The 17718-nt window shown below is 49.0% G+C and overlaps 1 protein-coding gene across 1 annotated transcript; it reads right to left on the bottom strand.

The window, feature by feature from the left end:
• Positions 1-3996: 3996 nt before the first annotated feature.
• On the bottom strand, positions 3997-5778 carry LOC310771480 (potassium voltage-gated channel subfamily A member 10-like; the record flags this gene model as incomplete). The annotated part of the gene is made up of 1 exon (XM_083664084.1): positions 3997-5778. The coding sequence occupies one exon, from the start codon at positions 5776-5778 to the stop codon at positions 3997-3999; it is 1782 nt and encodes a 593-aa protein (XP_083520210.1).
• Between the last annotated feature and the right edge of the window lie 11940 nt (positions 5779-17718).

The raw sequence follows: 17718 nt of genomic DNA, 5'->3' as shown, positions 1-17718 counted from the left end.
GATTCTAAATATATCTGAACCGCTTGGTTTGAACAAGTACAACTATTTTTTATAAGTATTTTACTAAATGTATATGGGGAAATAAATGGCGGATGAAAATCTCTGGTACAGTGCTGAAGCAGGAAGTAGGCGGTCACTTTGCCTCTATTCATTTTCAATGAGAGCTGATGGCACATCCATCAGCTGCCTGCATGTCCAGACCTTCCACTCCGCCCACTCCACCGAGTTGACTTTTGGCTGCTTCTGGTCTGGCATTGTGACATGTGTAACCCAAGTTAAGGGCTTGCCCAGGGGTGGAGGTGGGAATTGAACCCATGCTCTCCCGCTTCCAAAGCGCAAGCGCTAACCGCAACACCGAGAGAGCTCGTTCCCTTGGCAGGCCTTTACCGGGCTCACCCCCCTAAACTCACTCCACACACCCACTGGGCATCCGGGTCACGGCACCAATATAACCCATGTTAAGGGCTCGCTCATGGGTGGAGGCGGGAATTCACGCTCTCCCGCTTCCAAAGCGCTAATCGCAACACCAAGAGCTAGCTCCCTTGGCGGAGCTGGTTAACGGCCTTTTATACTGGGGAGTGAGTTTAACCAACAACTCGCTACCACTCGGGACTCACAAGGATTCACTTGGTTACAGAGCAACAGTGATTTCCTTGTTGGGGAAAAAAAACCAATTAGCCAATCAGTGTCAATAACAGGCTACGCCGTTGTCAAGCTCTTTCCCATTGTCAAGTGAGCCAAGGAGTAATAACAACAATGGTGGCCGCTATAGACGAGATAGACACAGCTATTGAGTTTTAGATCGATTAAAAATACGACTTTCTTTGAAATCCGAACAGCACTCGGTTTTTAAGGCATTTATTCAAAGGGAAGATGTTTTTTTTTTGCGTTCTCAAGACTGGATTAGATTAGTAGCCTATGTCGTCCGATACATTGGTCTCTCGTGATTGGTTAGGGAAAATGGAATTTCCCTGGGGAATTTCCTTTCTGGAAATCAGTTAGAGTGGAGGCAATGTCAGACTAGAAGATGGAAATGGAGTGAAACGAGTTGACAAACGAGGCGACCAAAACAGCCCCAACAGACAGAAATATTTATGAGTAAATCTGTCCGACTTCTGACGATCAGTGTAGCTGTGGACCTAGTGTGATGAACCGTGGCCTGCTGTATCCATGACCACGCAGGTAATCACTTCACACCAGCCTCCAATGTCCTGGATGAACACCATGAAGCTGATCATCAGCCACACAGCACCACATACACATACATATCATCTTGGTTGGATCATATGCTCAAACAAACCGAATATGAATCTATTTTTAGATACTCTCAATTTTCTTCCTGGATCCAAATTCCCACATCACCGTTTCCACATTTCCAGAATGTATTGTTACTGTAATAAGAAAAAAAAAAGTGTTTTAAAACAAACATAAAAACTTGTCACCAGTACATTACATTGATACAATTTAGATATGATTTTGAATTACTCCTGCAAAACCAGATGGATCATGGGACGTCCCCTGGCCCTGTAATAATTCCCTTTGTACTCGCTTTACTCCGCTATTATCTTTGGCTTTTTCCTTCTCTCTTATGATGTCACGTTCTCAACAGGGTATCATGGTGATCATGGTGGAATTGAAGGGTTTTAGTTCCAAAATGAGATATCCATTATTTGACCAAAAAAAAATTACACCTATATTCTTCTGCTTTATAGCAGGAAATCAAAACAAAGGATAGTACGTTACTTAAGTCCTTAGCTGACAAAATGATAACACTTGGGTGTCCTCTACGTTTTAGAGATGTTGAATAATACTTCAGGTCATGACGTTTTTTTCCAAGTTGGATATAGAACATTTTGGAATACAACTCTTCAATCGATTTGTTGAAAACACTAGAGAGTCAGAGTAAAATCATATGCTGACAAAAAGGTGTAAGAACGAAAGAAAGGTCACAGCTTTCAGATTGTCAACCAAGCTGAAATGACGGTGTTAAAACATATACAGAGCATAAGGTGCACGACAAATATCTGGATTATGTATGGCGAATCCAACAGAAGTATCCCAAAGTTACATCATTTAAGGCACTCCATTAATACATACTGTGGAGTCAGACAGACTGCTGTCAATAGTGGAAGATTCCCAGACACGACTTATCAAATAGAATAAATAAAATAAATAAATAATGAATACAACAGAAACATGGTACGATTGTAAGTAATCTGAAATAAATACAACAGACCTATAATCTATACACGAGAGAACCATTCAAGACACTTAAACATACACATTGCTGAAATATGACATTGAAGGATTTGTTTCTATTTCTATGCAATCTGGGCACCCAGAGTTTATCAGTAATAATGAGACTAATGAGGCTCTGGGACAGACGGACGATATTTCGAGGTTTCTGGTGGAGAGACTAGTTCTGATACCCGTTGGAGCACATTCAGGCCTAGCTCACAGAGTTGGCATGCCGCCTCTCCTCCCTCTCCCCAGAGGGCTTTTATAGTCCACCTAGCTAATTCCAACTGCGTCCGCTCAGATGTGCTAATGAACGGAGCTCTCCATGGAGCTCTCCATGGTGCTGAACCTGTGTTCACCCATTTTGCCTACTCATTAGTCATTTTTGCCCATTTAGTCGGCGCTAGACTCAGCCCTCAGTCTTAATCCGTTTCACTCCTATAAGACTGAGAATATTACTATTTAAATCTTTGCATAACGTTAGGTGGCGCTGTTGGAAGCCTTGCATCGGAGAACCAATCATGAGTGTTGTGGGCGGGCCTGTTTTCTGGGGGCAGATCTCATGCAGAACCGGTGTCTCGCAAAACATTGTCGCATTTGCGGAGAAACATATTAATCACGTAGAAACAAACATAACCTGTTAATAGGACGTGTTTCATCCGGCCCCGGCGGCTAGAGGTCTTTCCCCCAGCGATAAACCCGACTCCTGAGGCTAACATTACAGAGCCTGCTGATGACTTCACAGTAGCAAGCGGACCACTTCCGGGTAGGAAAAATTATTGTAAAATAAACCACAGCTATAAATTTTGTTTGGAGCATATCAGCTTCATGCTCTGTGTTAGGACTATGATAAATGGCATTGCCGCTACCAAATAAAATTCTAATAATAAATGTAGGCGTGTCTGCTGCCGGCCGTTCTCGCCGGGCTCTGACAGACAGTTTCTGACAGTGAAATTCCCAGACGTTTGGTGGCGCAGCTCACCAAACGTCTGGGAGCCGAGACTAAGTCGGCGCTAATGAGCTCATACAAAAATCCGGCAATGTCACCATCTCCATTGGGACTCTCCCAATACCCGTGCCAAATATGAATGCTGTCAGGCCGACGTGTCCCAGGAAAATGAAACGGAGACACAGAGATACCTACATACAGTATGTAGGGTTGCTAATTTATGTGTTAATTTAGCCGAAATCTGGACCTAAAACACCTACAAAAAATATCAATTGATCAACTCCGACTCCATTAACGCATCACTCGGACGGAAGCGGAAGTCTTGGCGCGGACGTCCGCTCTACACCGGAAATCCCGAAATATCGTCCGTCTGTCCCAGAGACTCATTAGTCTTCAGACTGCTGATAGGCTCTGGGTGCGCAGATTGATTTCTACGCAAATGAATGTTGAGTCCTATACCACTGAAGTAAACTTGAAAGATGTTGACATGAATTTATGACCATATTGAGTGCTGCACCCTGTCTCCATTTACATTGTTGTCAATGTATCGTCGTTGTCATATTATACACAAAAGAGGTAAGTACGGCGTCGGCGGTCCATCCTGTATATCATTAAAAAACATCATATTATATACAATGTCATATATTATTGATCCTGTTAGACCATTTACTTGAGGGAAAACAGTTGCTACGATCCACGTTCAAGCCATTTCTTCATTGTTTTTTTCCTCTTTAAAAGGTCCTGTCCTGCCTTGTGCTAACGTGTCTTCTCCTGCTGACGCGTGGAGTCTCTACCACGTTCCTGCACACTTATTTCCCTTTGACGCCATTGGCCTTATTCAGTGTGGCATCGCTCCCCTGCTTGACGATGCTGCTGAGGTCAGCCTTCATGGCCTGCTCAACAGCAGCCGCCAGCGGCAACTTGGCGTCCTCCGCCTCCGTCTCCCTGTGGTAGAAGTAGTTGAAGTTGGAGACGATAACGGGCACGGGCAAAGCGATGGTCAGCACGCCGGCAATGGCGCACAGGGTGCCCACCATTTTACCCCCCAGGGTGACGGGACACATGTCTCCGTAGCCCACGGTCGTCATGGTGACCACGGCCCACCAGAAGCCGTCGGGGATGCTGACAAACTGCGTGGTCGGCTCGTCGACCTCCGCAAAGTAGATAGCGCTGGAGAAGAGGATGACTCCGATGAAGAGGAAGAAGATGAGCAGGCCCAGCTCGCGCATGCTGGCCTTCAGGGTCTGCCCCAGGATCTGGAGCCCCTTGGAGTGACGCGAGAGCTTGAAGATCCGAAACACCCTGACCAGACGGATGATGCGAAGGATGGCCAGAGACATGTTCTGACTGGCGTTCTCGTGAGGCGTGGTGAGCACTTCCGTAATCAGAGTAACAAAGTAGGGGATGATGGACACAATGTCGATGCAATTCATGAGGTTGTTGAAGAATTTCCTTTTGCTGGGACAGACCAAAAATCGCACACACAGCTCAAAGAAGAACCAGACAATGCAGGCAGTCTCGATGATGAAGAAGGGATCGGTGAAAAATGTGGGCTTACGAGTACGGGGTCCGGTCGGAGAACCTCCGGACTGGTTGAAAGGCTGCACCACAGGGACCATTTCTTCTCGGAACTCTGGTAGCGTTTCCATGCAGAAGATGATGATGGAGATGATGATAACAAAAACAGATACCAACGCTACACCCCGGGCTGCGTTGGAGCTCTCTGGGTACTCAAACAGCAGCCAGAACTGCTTATTCACCTCATTGGTCGGCAGAGGGGCATCGTCGTCCTTTATAAAGCCTTCGTCTTCTCTGAACTGCTCCATGGCCTCGCTCCCCAGCTCGTAGAACAAGATCTCGTCGGCAAACACGTCTATGGGAACGTTCGCCGGACGTCTGATTTTACCCCCCGACTGGTAGTAGTACAAGATCCCGTCGAAGCTCGGCCGGTTCCGATCGAAGAAGTACTCGTTCCTCATGGGATCAAAGAAACCCATCCTCTTCCCACGGTCGCCCAGCAACGTCCCTGGAAATTGGTCCAACGTTTTGAGCTGCGTCTCGAAGCGAAGGCCGGCGATGTTTATGATGACCTTCTGGTCTCCGTCGTCCAGCCCTCGCTTATCGATGAACAGGTCCTCGCAGCACTCCTTGGCCAGTCGGCTGAAGATGGGCTCACTGTCCCGGGTGCCCTCGCTGTTCAGCAGCAATTTCCAGTTGGAGATCATACTGGCGCAGCGGCTGCGCGACCGCCTGCTCGCCGTTGGCATCGAGGGCGACGGGGGCGCAGCCGTCGTCTGTGTCTGTGGGGTGGCCGAGGACGACGAGGACTCCCAAATGCAGGTGGGCAAGGAGCCTAGGTGGGCGGGCACGGAGCCTAGGTGGGCGGGCACGGGGGTGTGGTGGGCGGGCACGGGGGTGTGGTGGGAGGAGGGCGGAGAGGTAAGCGGAGGGGCGGGGAGGTGGTGGTTGCCGCTGGGCTCTGGAGGCATGCTCTCCTCCACCGTGAGAGCCGTCGTCTCGTCGGCGCGGGCGTCCACCTCGTCCTCGGGGCTGCTGTCGATGTCATCCAGGTCTACCAGTGCCACGTCCATGGCTGCAGGTCAGCCACAGCACGCCTCTGGGCCCCAGGATAACACGCTCAGGTGGGGAGGCACCGTGACCAGGAACAGCGGCAGGGCTCAGAGCATCCAGACGTCAGTAATGGGGGCGGGGGGAGAGACCAACTATTTTCTTCTCCCTCCAACACCTGTAGAGAGAGAGAGAGAGAGAGAGAGAGGGAGAGTGAGTCACAGTGTTTCTGTCCATGTCTAAGGATTTATTTGCTAATTGTTGCTGACGTGAACAGCGCGAGTATAATATAATGTAGATGGGGAGATAACAGGAGAGAGAGAAAGCGATCGCCAAGTATATGCACTGCATTCTCTCCTTGGGCTAACTTCTAGCCATTGAAATCCTAGTGAAATCACACAATTGACTCATTTTGCTGGGGACTCCCCATGCGAGCTAGAACAGGGGGGTGGAGAGAGAGAGGGAGAGGGAGGGAGGTGAGGGAGGGAGGCGAGTGAGCTAGAACGGAGAGACATCTTTGAAACAAAAGAATAAATGATAATAGCAGGGGGCATTCAGTTCTTCAGAAATATATAATGGTGAATTCCTAGCCAATGCGCTTTTAGCCTCTCTGGTCTCAATACGAGAGCAGGGTCTGAGAGCAGGTCACGTGGGGGCTGGGTTTACCCAGGCTAGTGAATTCTCTGCTGCCTGTCTCACACAGTCTGTTATTGCTGCCTGCCTCAGACAGTCTGTTATTGCTGCCTGTCTCAGACAGTCTGTTATTGCTGCCTGTCTCACACAGTCTGTTATTGCTGCCTGTCTCAGACAGTCTGTTATTGCTGCCTGTCTCACACAGTCTGTTATTGCTGCCTGTCTCAGACAGTCTGTTATTGCTGCCTGTCTCACACAGTCTGTTATTGCTGCCTGCCTCAAACAGTCTGTTATTGCTGCCTGTCTCACACAGTCTGTTATTGCTGCCTGCCTCAAACAGTCTGTTATTGCTGCCTGCCTCAAACAGTCTGTTATTGCTGCCTGCCTCAGACAGTCTGTTATTGCTGCCTGCCTCAAACAGTCTGTTATTGCTGCCTGCCTCAAACAGTCTGTTATTGCTGCCTGTAACAGTAAATAAGGAGAAATACAAGCACTAAATTAAATATAACTAGCAAGTGGATGCCTGTAGAGAGCTTCCTTAGAAATGGTTACTGAGATAGGATCTTAGAATATCGCTGAAGGTTCAACTCAATGCAAATTGTTGTTGGCCTGAACTGATGATATCTTCTGGGTTTGCATTCAGCCCAAATGTTAAGACATGACATCCTCACTCCTCCTAACGAGTTCTGAAATACATTCATGCACACACACACACACGCACACGCACACGCACGCACACACACACACACACACACACACACACACACACACACACACACACACACACACAGAAGGTTGTTTATTTACATAACCCTTTACATGCACACCTCAAAGGACGGTAGCTACAGACTGAGACAAGCTAAATCGAACTGATCAACAATCCACCATAGAACAGAATGTTGTAGAGCAGGGTTCTTTAAAGACCCCCCCCCACCCCCGCGTACACACACACACACACACACACACACACACACACACACACACACGCACAGACCCTGTCAGTCAGTTGGTTGGTTGGTTGGTCAGTCCACAAAAAGTTCACCACCCTTTAGCGGCCACAGTTTTCGCCCTAGGATGCTGAAATTTGGCATGGCAGTCAAGTGTGTGTGTGTGTATGTGTCTGTGTGTGTGTGTGTGTGTGTGTGTGTGTGTGTGTGTCTGTGTGTGTGTGTGTGTGTGTGTTGTGTGTGTGTTGTGTTATTGACTAAACGCCCCCCCCCCCCCACCTTCCCCGGGGACGCCCGCCTCCCACTTTGAAAACCTTAGAAAAATGCGCGCGCACGCACATTCAATTTCTCTCTTCCTTTATTTCTCTCTTTCTTGCTTTCCTTTATTTTCTTTCTTTCCTCTCTCTCTCTCTCTCTCTCTCTCTCTCTCTCTCTCTCTCTCTCTCTCTCTCTCTCTCTCTCTCTCACACACACACACAGAAAGTGCACACCCTGTTATATCAGGGGAATGACCCCAATACGCAACAGGCTGTAGGAGAAGAAGGCAGCGCAGGGTGCATACATTAGTGCATAATTAACTGGGCTGTGCAGTGATAGCATAGACCTAGCTTCCTCCAGACACACTGTCCTTACACTGACATCAGTGACCCCACAGCGCTAACCAAGACCACCCTGCTGCTGCTGTTGTTGTTGTTGTTGTTGTTGTTGTTGTTGTTGTTGTTCTGCCCTCTGTATCTGCCTTTATGTTTACCAGTGTTTGTTTGACTCTTCATCACCACCAGGGTGATCTCACTACTAAACAGTAACCTGATCTGTGAGCAGTGTGCCATGTTTGTTGGTGTGTTTGTGTGTTTGTGTGTTTGTGTGCGTGTGCATATACTGTACATGTGTGTGTGCGTGTGCGTGAGTGAGTGCTGACGCCTGCAGATGTTTAATTAAAGACTCGAGACATGAGTCACCACCAAGCCAATGCCAATGATACCAGTCCTGCTAGGAAGAGAGAGAGAGAGAGAGGGAGAGAGGGAGAGAGAGAGGGAGGGAGAGAGAGAGAGAGAGAGAGAGAGGAAGAGGGAAAGGGAGAGAGAGAGAGAGGAAGAGGGATAGAGAGAGAGAGAGAGGAAGAGGGATAGAGAGAGAGAGAGAGAGAGGAAGAGGGATAGAGAGAGAGGGAGAGAGAGAGAGAGAGGAAGAGGGATAGAGAGAGAGAGAGAGAGAGAGAGAGAGAGGGAGGCGAGTGAGCGTAGCGATGCGAAGGGAACGGTGTGCGGTGTGGCTGTCAGCCAACAGGTCAGGGTAGTGATGCAGAGTTAAGTTACCTCTCTATCTCTCTCTGGAACTGAAAACCTGGATTAACAAAGTCCAGAGTTTTCACTAAACTCGCTTTCCACCTGGCCTCCGCTTGGCTTCAGCCAATGCTGGCTTTCTCTGAGCTGTTTGCCCCGCCCCCAGAGAGAGAGAGAGAGAGAGAGAGAGAGAGAGAGAGAGAGAGAGAGAGAACAGGAGGATGACATGAAAATTGTTGGGAAGACAGATGTGGGTGGAGGAAGTGGGGGAAGAGTGGAACGCTGGGTGGGGGTGAGGAGGACCGGATGGAGGGGAGAGAACATGACAGTGATGGAGAGAGGTGGGTGGGTGGAGACAGGCTGATAAGAGAGGGAGCTCCTCGCTCGCCCACAGCCACATGAGCAGAATGATGTCATCTGACCCGTTTTAACAACCCGAACTTTCTCATGACCCCAAAATAGATGCTGTCAACACGCATCCGTCGGTGATCCGCTCTCGGATCAATAGCTCAGCCAATCACATCGCTCTGCTTGGTCAATTCTATTTTTTCCTCTCTTTTCTAAACCAATAATTCAATATGTCATCAATATTTAATTTTACCTAATGCAACGGAAAGAACATGGCGGCACCCTAAAAGGATTACTACTGTGACTGCTGTGGCTAATAATGTGACTGCTGTGGCTAATAATGTGACTGCTGTGGCTAGTGGTGTGACTGCTGTGGCTAGTGTTGTGACTGCTGTGGCTAGTGTTGTGACTGCTGTGGCTAGTGTTGTGACTGCTGTGGCTAATGATGTGACTGCTGTGGCTAGTGTTGTGACTGCTGTGGCTAATGATGTGACTGCTGTGGCTAATGATGTGACTGCTGTGGCTAGTGTTGTGACTGCTGTGGCTAGTGTTGTGACTGCTGTGGCTAATAATGTGACTGCTGTGGCTAATAATGTGACTGCTGTGGCTAGTGATGTGACTGCTGTGGCTAGTGTTGTGACTGCTGTGGCTAGTACTGTGACTGCTGTGGCTAGTACTGTGACTGCTGTGGCTAGTGTTGTGACTGCTGTGGCTAGTACTGTGACTGCTGTGGCTAGTAATGTGACGATGTGGCTAATAATGTGACTGCTGTGGCTAGTACTGTGACTGCTGTGGCTAGTAATGTGACTGATGTGGCTAATAATGTGACTGCTGTGGCTAGTGATGTGACTGATGTGGCTAATAATGTGACTGCTGTGGCTAGTGTTGTGACTGCTGTGGCTAGTACTGTGACTGTTGTGGCTAGTACTGTGACTGCTGTGGCTAGTGATGTGACTGATGTGGCTAGTACTGTGACTGCTGTGGCTAGTAATGTGACTGCTGTGGCTAGTACTGTGACTGCTGTGGCTAGTGATGTGACTGATGTGGCTAATAATGTGACTGCTGTGGCTAGTGTTGTGACTGCTGTGGCTAGTACTGTGACTGCTGTGGCTAGTACTGTGACTGCTGTGGCTAGTAATGTGACTGATGTGGCTAGTGATGTGACTGATGTGGCTAGTGCTGTGACTGACTAAAATAGGCCTATTGAATGGATTTTACAAACAAAATATGCTCAAGATAGTCATAATGCTTAAGTTCCACTATTAATAACGACCCTTAAATATAGCAGTACGTACCCAGGGCCTGTTTAGAGTGGTTGAGGTTAAGGTTGCGTTGTTCTCTTAAATACAGAGCGACGTCTGACTCGTTAATGAGTTCACTTCAGAAAGACTCTTCCATAATTAAGATATATGTACACACACACACACACACACACACACACACACACACACACTGCTGTCTGGTGCCTTTCTGACAAATAAATATAGCATATCGGCGTGCTGTGTTACGTGCGGGAATCTGCAAATATGCACGCACAGGCTCACGGACAAACGCAGACAGAAACACATGCACACACACGCACGCACGCATGCACACACGCACACACACACACACACACACACACACACACACACACACACACACACACACACACAGCTTACCTTCTATAGGAGCTCTACAGACCATGAGAGTATGCTAGGCTGAGTAAAGGAGACAGAAAAGAAGATGATCTGAAGAGAATGCTCCTCCAATAGTTCTGTCTCTTCTGTAGCCTCCTGCTACCTGCTCATTTGGGATCAGAATGACTAATCTATCACAGACTAGATTGGGTAACCTTATGCTGGAGAGAAACTAGAGCTGTGGCAAAGGCCACATGTGCACACACACACACACACACTCAAACAAACACACGCATGCACGCGCACACACACTCACACACATCTCATGCATACAGACACACACAAGCACGCACACACACACATACAAGCACGCGCACACACACGTACGCACGCACACACACACACACACACACACACACACACACACACACACACACACACACACATCTCATGCACACGGGCACTCAACAAAAACACGGCAAATGGGAAAAATTGCACAAAAACGGCTTCATTTATATCTGCTCCCTTTCATGTTTTATAAGCAAGAGTAAGTAAGTGTGAGTGTGCGTCTTTGTTTATGAGTGTGTGAGTAAGTAAGTGTGAGTGTGCGTCTTTGTTTATGAGTGTGTGTGTGTGTGTGTGTGTGTGTGTGTGTGTGTGTGTGTGTGTGTGTGTGTGTGTGATATTTTACAGTGTGCTCAAGGCCTTGTAGACTCTCCACGCTTGTTATTGAGATTTATAGCTTACAACAAATTAGTTCCGGCCGGACAATTTGATTGGACAAGAGGCATTCCGTGCGTGCCCATTCACTGTATGCAGATCACTCCGCTTCACAGCTGCTCTAATGTAACCTTGATTAGGCTGCGTGCACTGCACACGTGCTAACCTAAAAGTAGCTATAGCTTAGCTAGCTTGGAGTGGGGAAACAGTTTACCTGTTGCTTGGCAACACTTGGTAGCGTTATCCTGAGGGGGACTGTTTTTGTTGGCAGAGACAATTAACAGACAAAAATCAACTGTGGTCTCAAATCACTTTAGAAATACTATTAATACTTGATGAATAGCTTTTACAATTGTTGTATAAAAGCAATAGCACATTTGAGGTTGTGCTGTCATTGCTGTATAACAGCACAGCTGGGATTATCTTCAGCACTCTGCCTGCAGCCTGCATGGTGCCTACGAGCCAATCACAGACAGCTCCTCCCTCTCCTCTGTCATATTCCTTAAATATTCATATAATCACTGAAGGTTCAACTCACTAGAGAGCATGAAACGATGACATTTCATGGCCTGGCATTCAGCCCAAATGTAAAAAAATGCGCACACACGCATGCACGCACGCGCACACACGCGCACACACGCACACACACACACACACGCACATACACACACACACGCACGCACGCACGTGCGCGCACGCACGCACGCACACACACGCGCACGCACGCACGCACACACACACACACACACACGCACGCGCACGCACGCATGTGCGCGCACGCACGCACGCACACACACACACACACACAGCTCTCCATATTTTACTCATTTACAGTATCAAATGGCTTTTATCCATTACACATTGATACCTGATGCAGCATTTGTGTGTGTATCCCTTTAAGACCGTGAACCGCATCACGCGGTTCGCTGTCTTAAAGGGATACACACACAAATGAGGGATATACACGCAAATGCTGCATCAGGTATCAATGGGTTAAAGGGGTAGTTTGTGTTTTTTGATGTGGGGGTTGTATTTGGGGGTGTTGTACTGTATGAGTGTACTCTACATGCAGTGGAATGCAGGTCTCAGTTTGGAGAAATGGAGACGGCCGCGTCAGACATGTGGAGCTGTCTGCTGCTGTGAAGAGGGTCATGAGTAAAAACATATATATTAAAGAAATCACTCCATACTGCTAATACGTAATCCAAGTCTACACAAGCCCGAAGACGCCAAGATGAATCTTCTCTGTAGCCGGCGACAGTGACGGCTGCCACTGTAAATTCATCCACATGACTACAGTGAAGATTTCAGCTAAAAACACGGCGTAAATGGCATATTTTCAAGTCAACATTGGCGTCTCAGGGCTTGTGGAGACTTGGATTGTGCCAGGTGAGCAGTACGGAGGCATTCCCCCTGCCCCCCTCCCCCGTCTTTTTTCTTTTACATTTTCGCTCGTGACCCCCGTGTTCACAGCAGTAAACACCTCGACTTCCCTGACGTGGGCCGCTCTGCATTTCTCCAACGGCGCCAGCTGCATTCTACTGCATGTAGTACACTGACTGTCAGCCAGCTGCATTCTACTGCATGTAGTACACTGACTGTCAGCCAGCTGCATTCTACTGCATGTAGTACACTGACTCTCAGCCAGCTGCATTCTACTGCATGTAGTACACTGACTGTCAGCCAGCTGCATTCTACTGCATGTAGTACACTGACTGTCAGCCAGCTGCATTCTACTGCATGTATTCAAGATTCAAGATTTTTATTGTCACTCCATGGTACAAGTACCACGTGTGAAATTCTTGTGCAGTGGACTCCGTTTACGACATAGTACAAATAGGCAACAAGCAATAAGTAATAGGCAATAAGAAATAGGCATCAATAAGCAATAAGACAGCAATAAGGCAATAAGAAATAGGCATCAATAAGCAATAAGACAAGTCGGTGGCTTATACGACAGTGGCATATTCATTGCACATAGGTGCACATGTCATGTGCATACGTTAGACGTGTTCAGACATTCCAAATTCGACGTTTTATACATACATGTGCAAATAGCATGTACCTTATTAAACATACACTTAAATTTACAATTAAACGTTAGGCACCTTATTAAACATACACTTAAATTTACAATTAAACGTTAGGCATCCGTAATAGTAGCAGCTGCAGTACGGTACGGTACGACTACTGCACTATTTTGTGCATATTAAGGAGTCTCGTGGCCTGCGGGAAGAAACTGTTCCTCAAGCGATTTGTGCGTGTTTTTGGAACCCTGTATCTCCTCCCTGAGGGTAACAGGGAGAACAGGCTGTTGTGGGGATGGTTTGTGTCTTTGATGATCTTCAGGGACCTCCTGAGGCACCGCTGGTTGTACAGTTCGTGCAGTTCTGGCAGTTCACCTCCTGTTACGTGCTGGGCCGCGCGCCTCACCCTCCGTAGCGCTCTGCGGTCCATGGTGGTACAGTTCCCGTACCAGGCGGTGAAGCCGCCTGTCAGCAGGCTTTCAATGGTGCCTCTGTAGAAGTCCCAGAGGATTTCTTTCCTCAGCCCGAATTTCTTCAGGCGCCTGAGTCCGTGTAGTCGCTGTTGGGCGTTTTTGACAACAGTGGCGGTGTGGCCGGCCCAGGTCAGGTCCTGGTGGATGTTGACTCCCAGGTACTTGAAGCTGTCCACCCTTTCCACCACTGTGCCGTTGATGGTGATTGGGGGGTGTGCGCCCCCCCCCACTCCTGTAGTCTACAATGATCTCCTTGGTCTTGGAGACGTTCAGAGAGAGGTGGTTGTCCTGGCACCATTGTTCCAGGACCCCCACCTCCTCTCTGTAGGCCGTCTCGTCGCCCCCCGAGATCAGCCCCACGACCGCTGTGTCGTCTGCAAACTTCACAATTGTGTTTGAAGTTTGAGTCGCCACGCAGTCGTGGGTGTAGAGGTCGTACCAGAAGGGGCTGGAGACGCACCCCTGGGGCGCTCCTATGCTAATGGTCAGTGGGGAGGAGGTGAGGTTGCCCACCCTCACCACCTGGCGGCGGTCTGTCAGGAAATCCAGGATCCAGTCGCACATTGCCATGTTTAGTCCCAGATCCCTGAGTTTGCTTACCAGCCTGGAGGGTACTATGGTGTTGAATGCTGAGCTGTAGTCCACGAACAGCATTCTTACATAGGTGTCCTTCCCCTCCAGGTGGGACAGGGCAGTGTGGAGCACGTGTGCTACTGCATCCGCTGTGCTCCTGTTGGGGCGGTATGCAAATTGTAGCGGGTCGTGGTCCGGGGGGAGTGTGGGGCGGATCTTTGATATGACCAGCTTCTCAAAGCACTTGCTGGCTATTGGCGTGAGGGCTATTGGGCGCCAGTCGTTGAGGCTGGTCACTTTTTGCTGTTTGGGAATGGGGATGATTGTTGCTGCTTTGAAGCAGGGGGGGACTCGTCGGAGGGAGAGGGACTGGTTGAAGATGTCTGTGTATACGGGTGCCAGCTGGTGAGCGCAGGCCTTGAGGACCCGCCCGGGGATGCCGTCCGGGCCGGCCGCCTTGCGTGGGTTGATACGCAGGAACGACCGGCACACTTCATCCTCAGTGATGGTGAGAGGGCGGTCTGGATCTGTGGGGGTGGGGGGGGTGGGTGGGGGGTGGGTGGTTGGGTGTGAATGGGAAGGGGTGCTGAGGGGTGGGGGGTGGGAGGGGAGTTGGTGGGGGGGGGAGAGGGGGGAGGGTGGTGGTCGGGGGGGGGGAGGAGGGATGGTGGTCGGGGGGGGGAGGAAGGGTGGTGGGGGGACGGAGAGGGGGGGGGATGGTGAGGGGGGAGGGGTGGCAGGGGGGGGAGGGGAGGAGGGTGAGGGGAGGGAGGTGATGGGGGGGGGAGAGTGGGAGAGGGGTGGGGGAGGGGAGGGGGGGGGGGGTGGATGGGAGGCGCTCTGGCAGAGGGGTCGAATCTAGCGTAGAACGCGTTGAGTTCATCCGGTAGGGTGGGTGATGTGCTGGGGTTCTGTCGTTTCACCTCTTTGAAGTCTGTAGCAGCATGGAGGCCTTTCCACAGGTGTCTGGGGTTGTTGGTGTCCAGTTTTGACTCCAGCTGCCTTCCGTAGTCTTTCTGTGCTTTTTTAATAGCGGTCCGGAGGGCATATTGTGCCTGCTTGTATTGATCTGGTGTGCCAGAACTGTAGGCGGTGGTCCTGGCGTGCAGGGCAGCCTTGACCTCGCTGTTGATGCAGGGTTTCTGGTTGGGCATTATTTTGACTTTCTTTGTCGGGACTATGTCGTCGGTACACTTCTTAATGAAGCATGACACCGTCTCTGCGTACGCGCCCAGGTCTCCTGCCACTCTGAACTCCTCCCATGCTACTTGGTCAAAACAGTCCCTCAGGATGTCGTCTGATTGGTCTGACCAGCAGTTCGGAATGCTGGGGGCTGTAGTACATGTGTATGTACAGATGTAGTACACTGACTGTCAGCCAGCTGCATTCTACTGCATGTAGTACACTGACTGTCAGCCAGCTGCATTCTACTGCATGTAGTACACTGACTGTCAGCCAGCTGCATTCTACTGCATGTAGTACACTGACTGTCAGCCAGCTGCATTCTACTGCATGTAGTACACTGACTGTCAGCCAGCTGCATTCTACTGCATGTAGTACACTGACTGTCAGCCAGCTGCATTCTACTGCATGTAGTACACTGACTGTCAGCCAGCTGCATTCTACTGCATGTAGTACACTGACTGTCAGCCAGCTGCATTCTACTGCATGTAGTACACTGACTGTCAGCCAGCTGCATTCTACTGCATGTAGTACACTGACTGTCAGCCAGCTGCATTCTACTGCATGTAGTACACTGACTGTCAGCAAGTACCTCAGACATAACCTTGCTTGCAAGATGGATAACCTCGTGAGATCAAAAGAGATTCTCTCGACGTAATCCATCTTGTCATGCACAGGCAGTTAAGATGATTGGCCGAACCATGCCGGCCCGACGAATCAGCGGCAGCCTTAGGCGGGCTCAGGCTCGTCTGGGCAAGTAGTGGGTACATGGTCTTTGTAGTTCTTTTCACTCGTCAACATGGCTGCCGCCGCGGAAGTGACAGGCAGTCTGAATGAAATTGAATGTAACGTTCCCAATTCTATGTATTTAATTCTAAAAAACGACCCTCAACATTTGGGAAGGCTAAGCCACACAACTAGTTCGTTATAATCTAACTTCATGCTTCGAAGGTGGCTTTACGACGGTGAGGACTCAATCAATGAATACCACGGAGATCAGGCACAGGCACCTTCGGCGATCTGATTGGTTGAAGTTAACACCCACCAGCGGTGATAGACAGATGGGTCATCCAATCACCTGCCAAGAAGCTTGGAAAAAGTGCCCGCCTCCGTCAGCGGGTCTGGTTACTGCATTCCCAGATCGACTGGTTTAGTGAAACGTATGTGGAGCTATACCGTCCATCTGGCAGCGTCAGGTTACCTCAGACAACCCCCATCAAAAAATCCATACTACACCTTTCCACATTTTCACTGTTAAACTCCTGCTCAACTCATCAAGGTTCCAATGTTAGAGCCTCCTTCAACATCTGAACTGTTGTAAGCTTCTTGAGTTTTGCAGAAACCCTCCTGTCACAGCAGTGGCATAGCTGGAGACAGTAAAGCCAACATAGGTACTTGCACCATCCCGGATGACAAAATGACTTTTTTTTGCCAACACTGACTCCATCTGCTAAAAGGCTAATCGGAAAATGTTTTTCTTGGGAAAACGTTGACAGTTGGCTCTCGTAAATGTTTTAATCATTTTTTTATTGGGTCAATTTAAACTTGTGCAATGATCTGCTGCTTTGGCAACCTCAGCATGGTTTGCAAAAATAGGCGGGGAAAGATTGTTCAACTTTGCCAACAGAGCGTTGGCACTAACTCTAATGATCTTGGCCATGTTCAAGTGTATCAAGTTAGAGCCGCTCAGAGGGCAAAAGCCATTCTGGCAGACTCTCATAACCCTCTTAAGTTCACTTAAATGATCCTTTATTATCCCTGTGGAGAAATTCTTCTTCTGCATTTGACCCAGCGTCTACTGGGAACCTTCCTAGAACTAGGAGCAGTGGGCAGCCGCAGTGCAGCGCCCGGGGACCAAACTCCAATTATTTTTGCCAGGGCCTTGGTCAGAGGCACTGGAGTATTAACCCTAACATACATGTCTTTGATGATGGGAGGAAACCGGAGCACCCAGGAGAAAACCCACACAAACACGGGGAGAACATGCAAACTCTGCACAGAGAGGACCTGTGATGGAAAGGGGTTCGAACCCAACAGTAACCACTAGGGATGTCACAATATATCGCCCCACAATATATATCGCGATATCAAAACATGACAATATATCGTTGAGATGAAATCTCATATCGTGAGAAAAAGAAGCTGAACATGGTGGCAC

The sequence above is a fragment of the Poromitra crassiceps genome, assembly GCF_964638095.1.
Source record: "Poromitra crassiceps genome assembly, contig: HAP1_SCAFFOLD_690, whole genome shotgun sequence".
Classification (NCBI taxonomy): Eukaryota; Metazoa; Chordata; class Actinopteri; order Beryciformes; family Melamphaidae; genus Poromitra; species Poromitra crassiceps.
The sequence above is the reverse complement of the archived record's forward strand: the minus strand, read 5'-3'. Positions and strand labels throughout refer to the sequence as shown.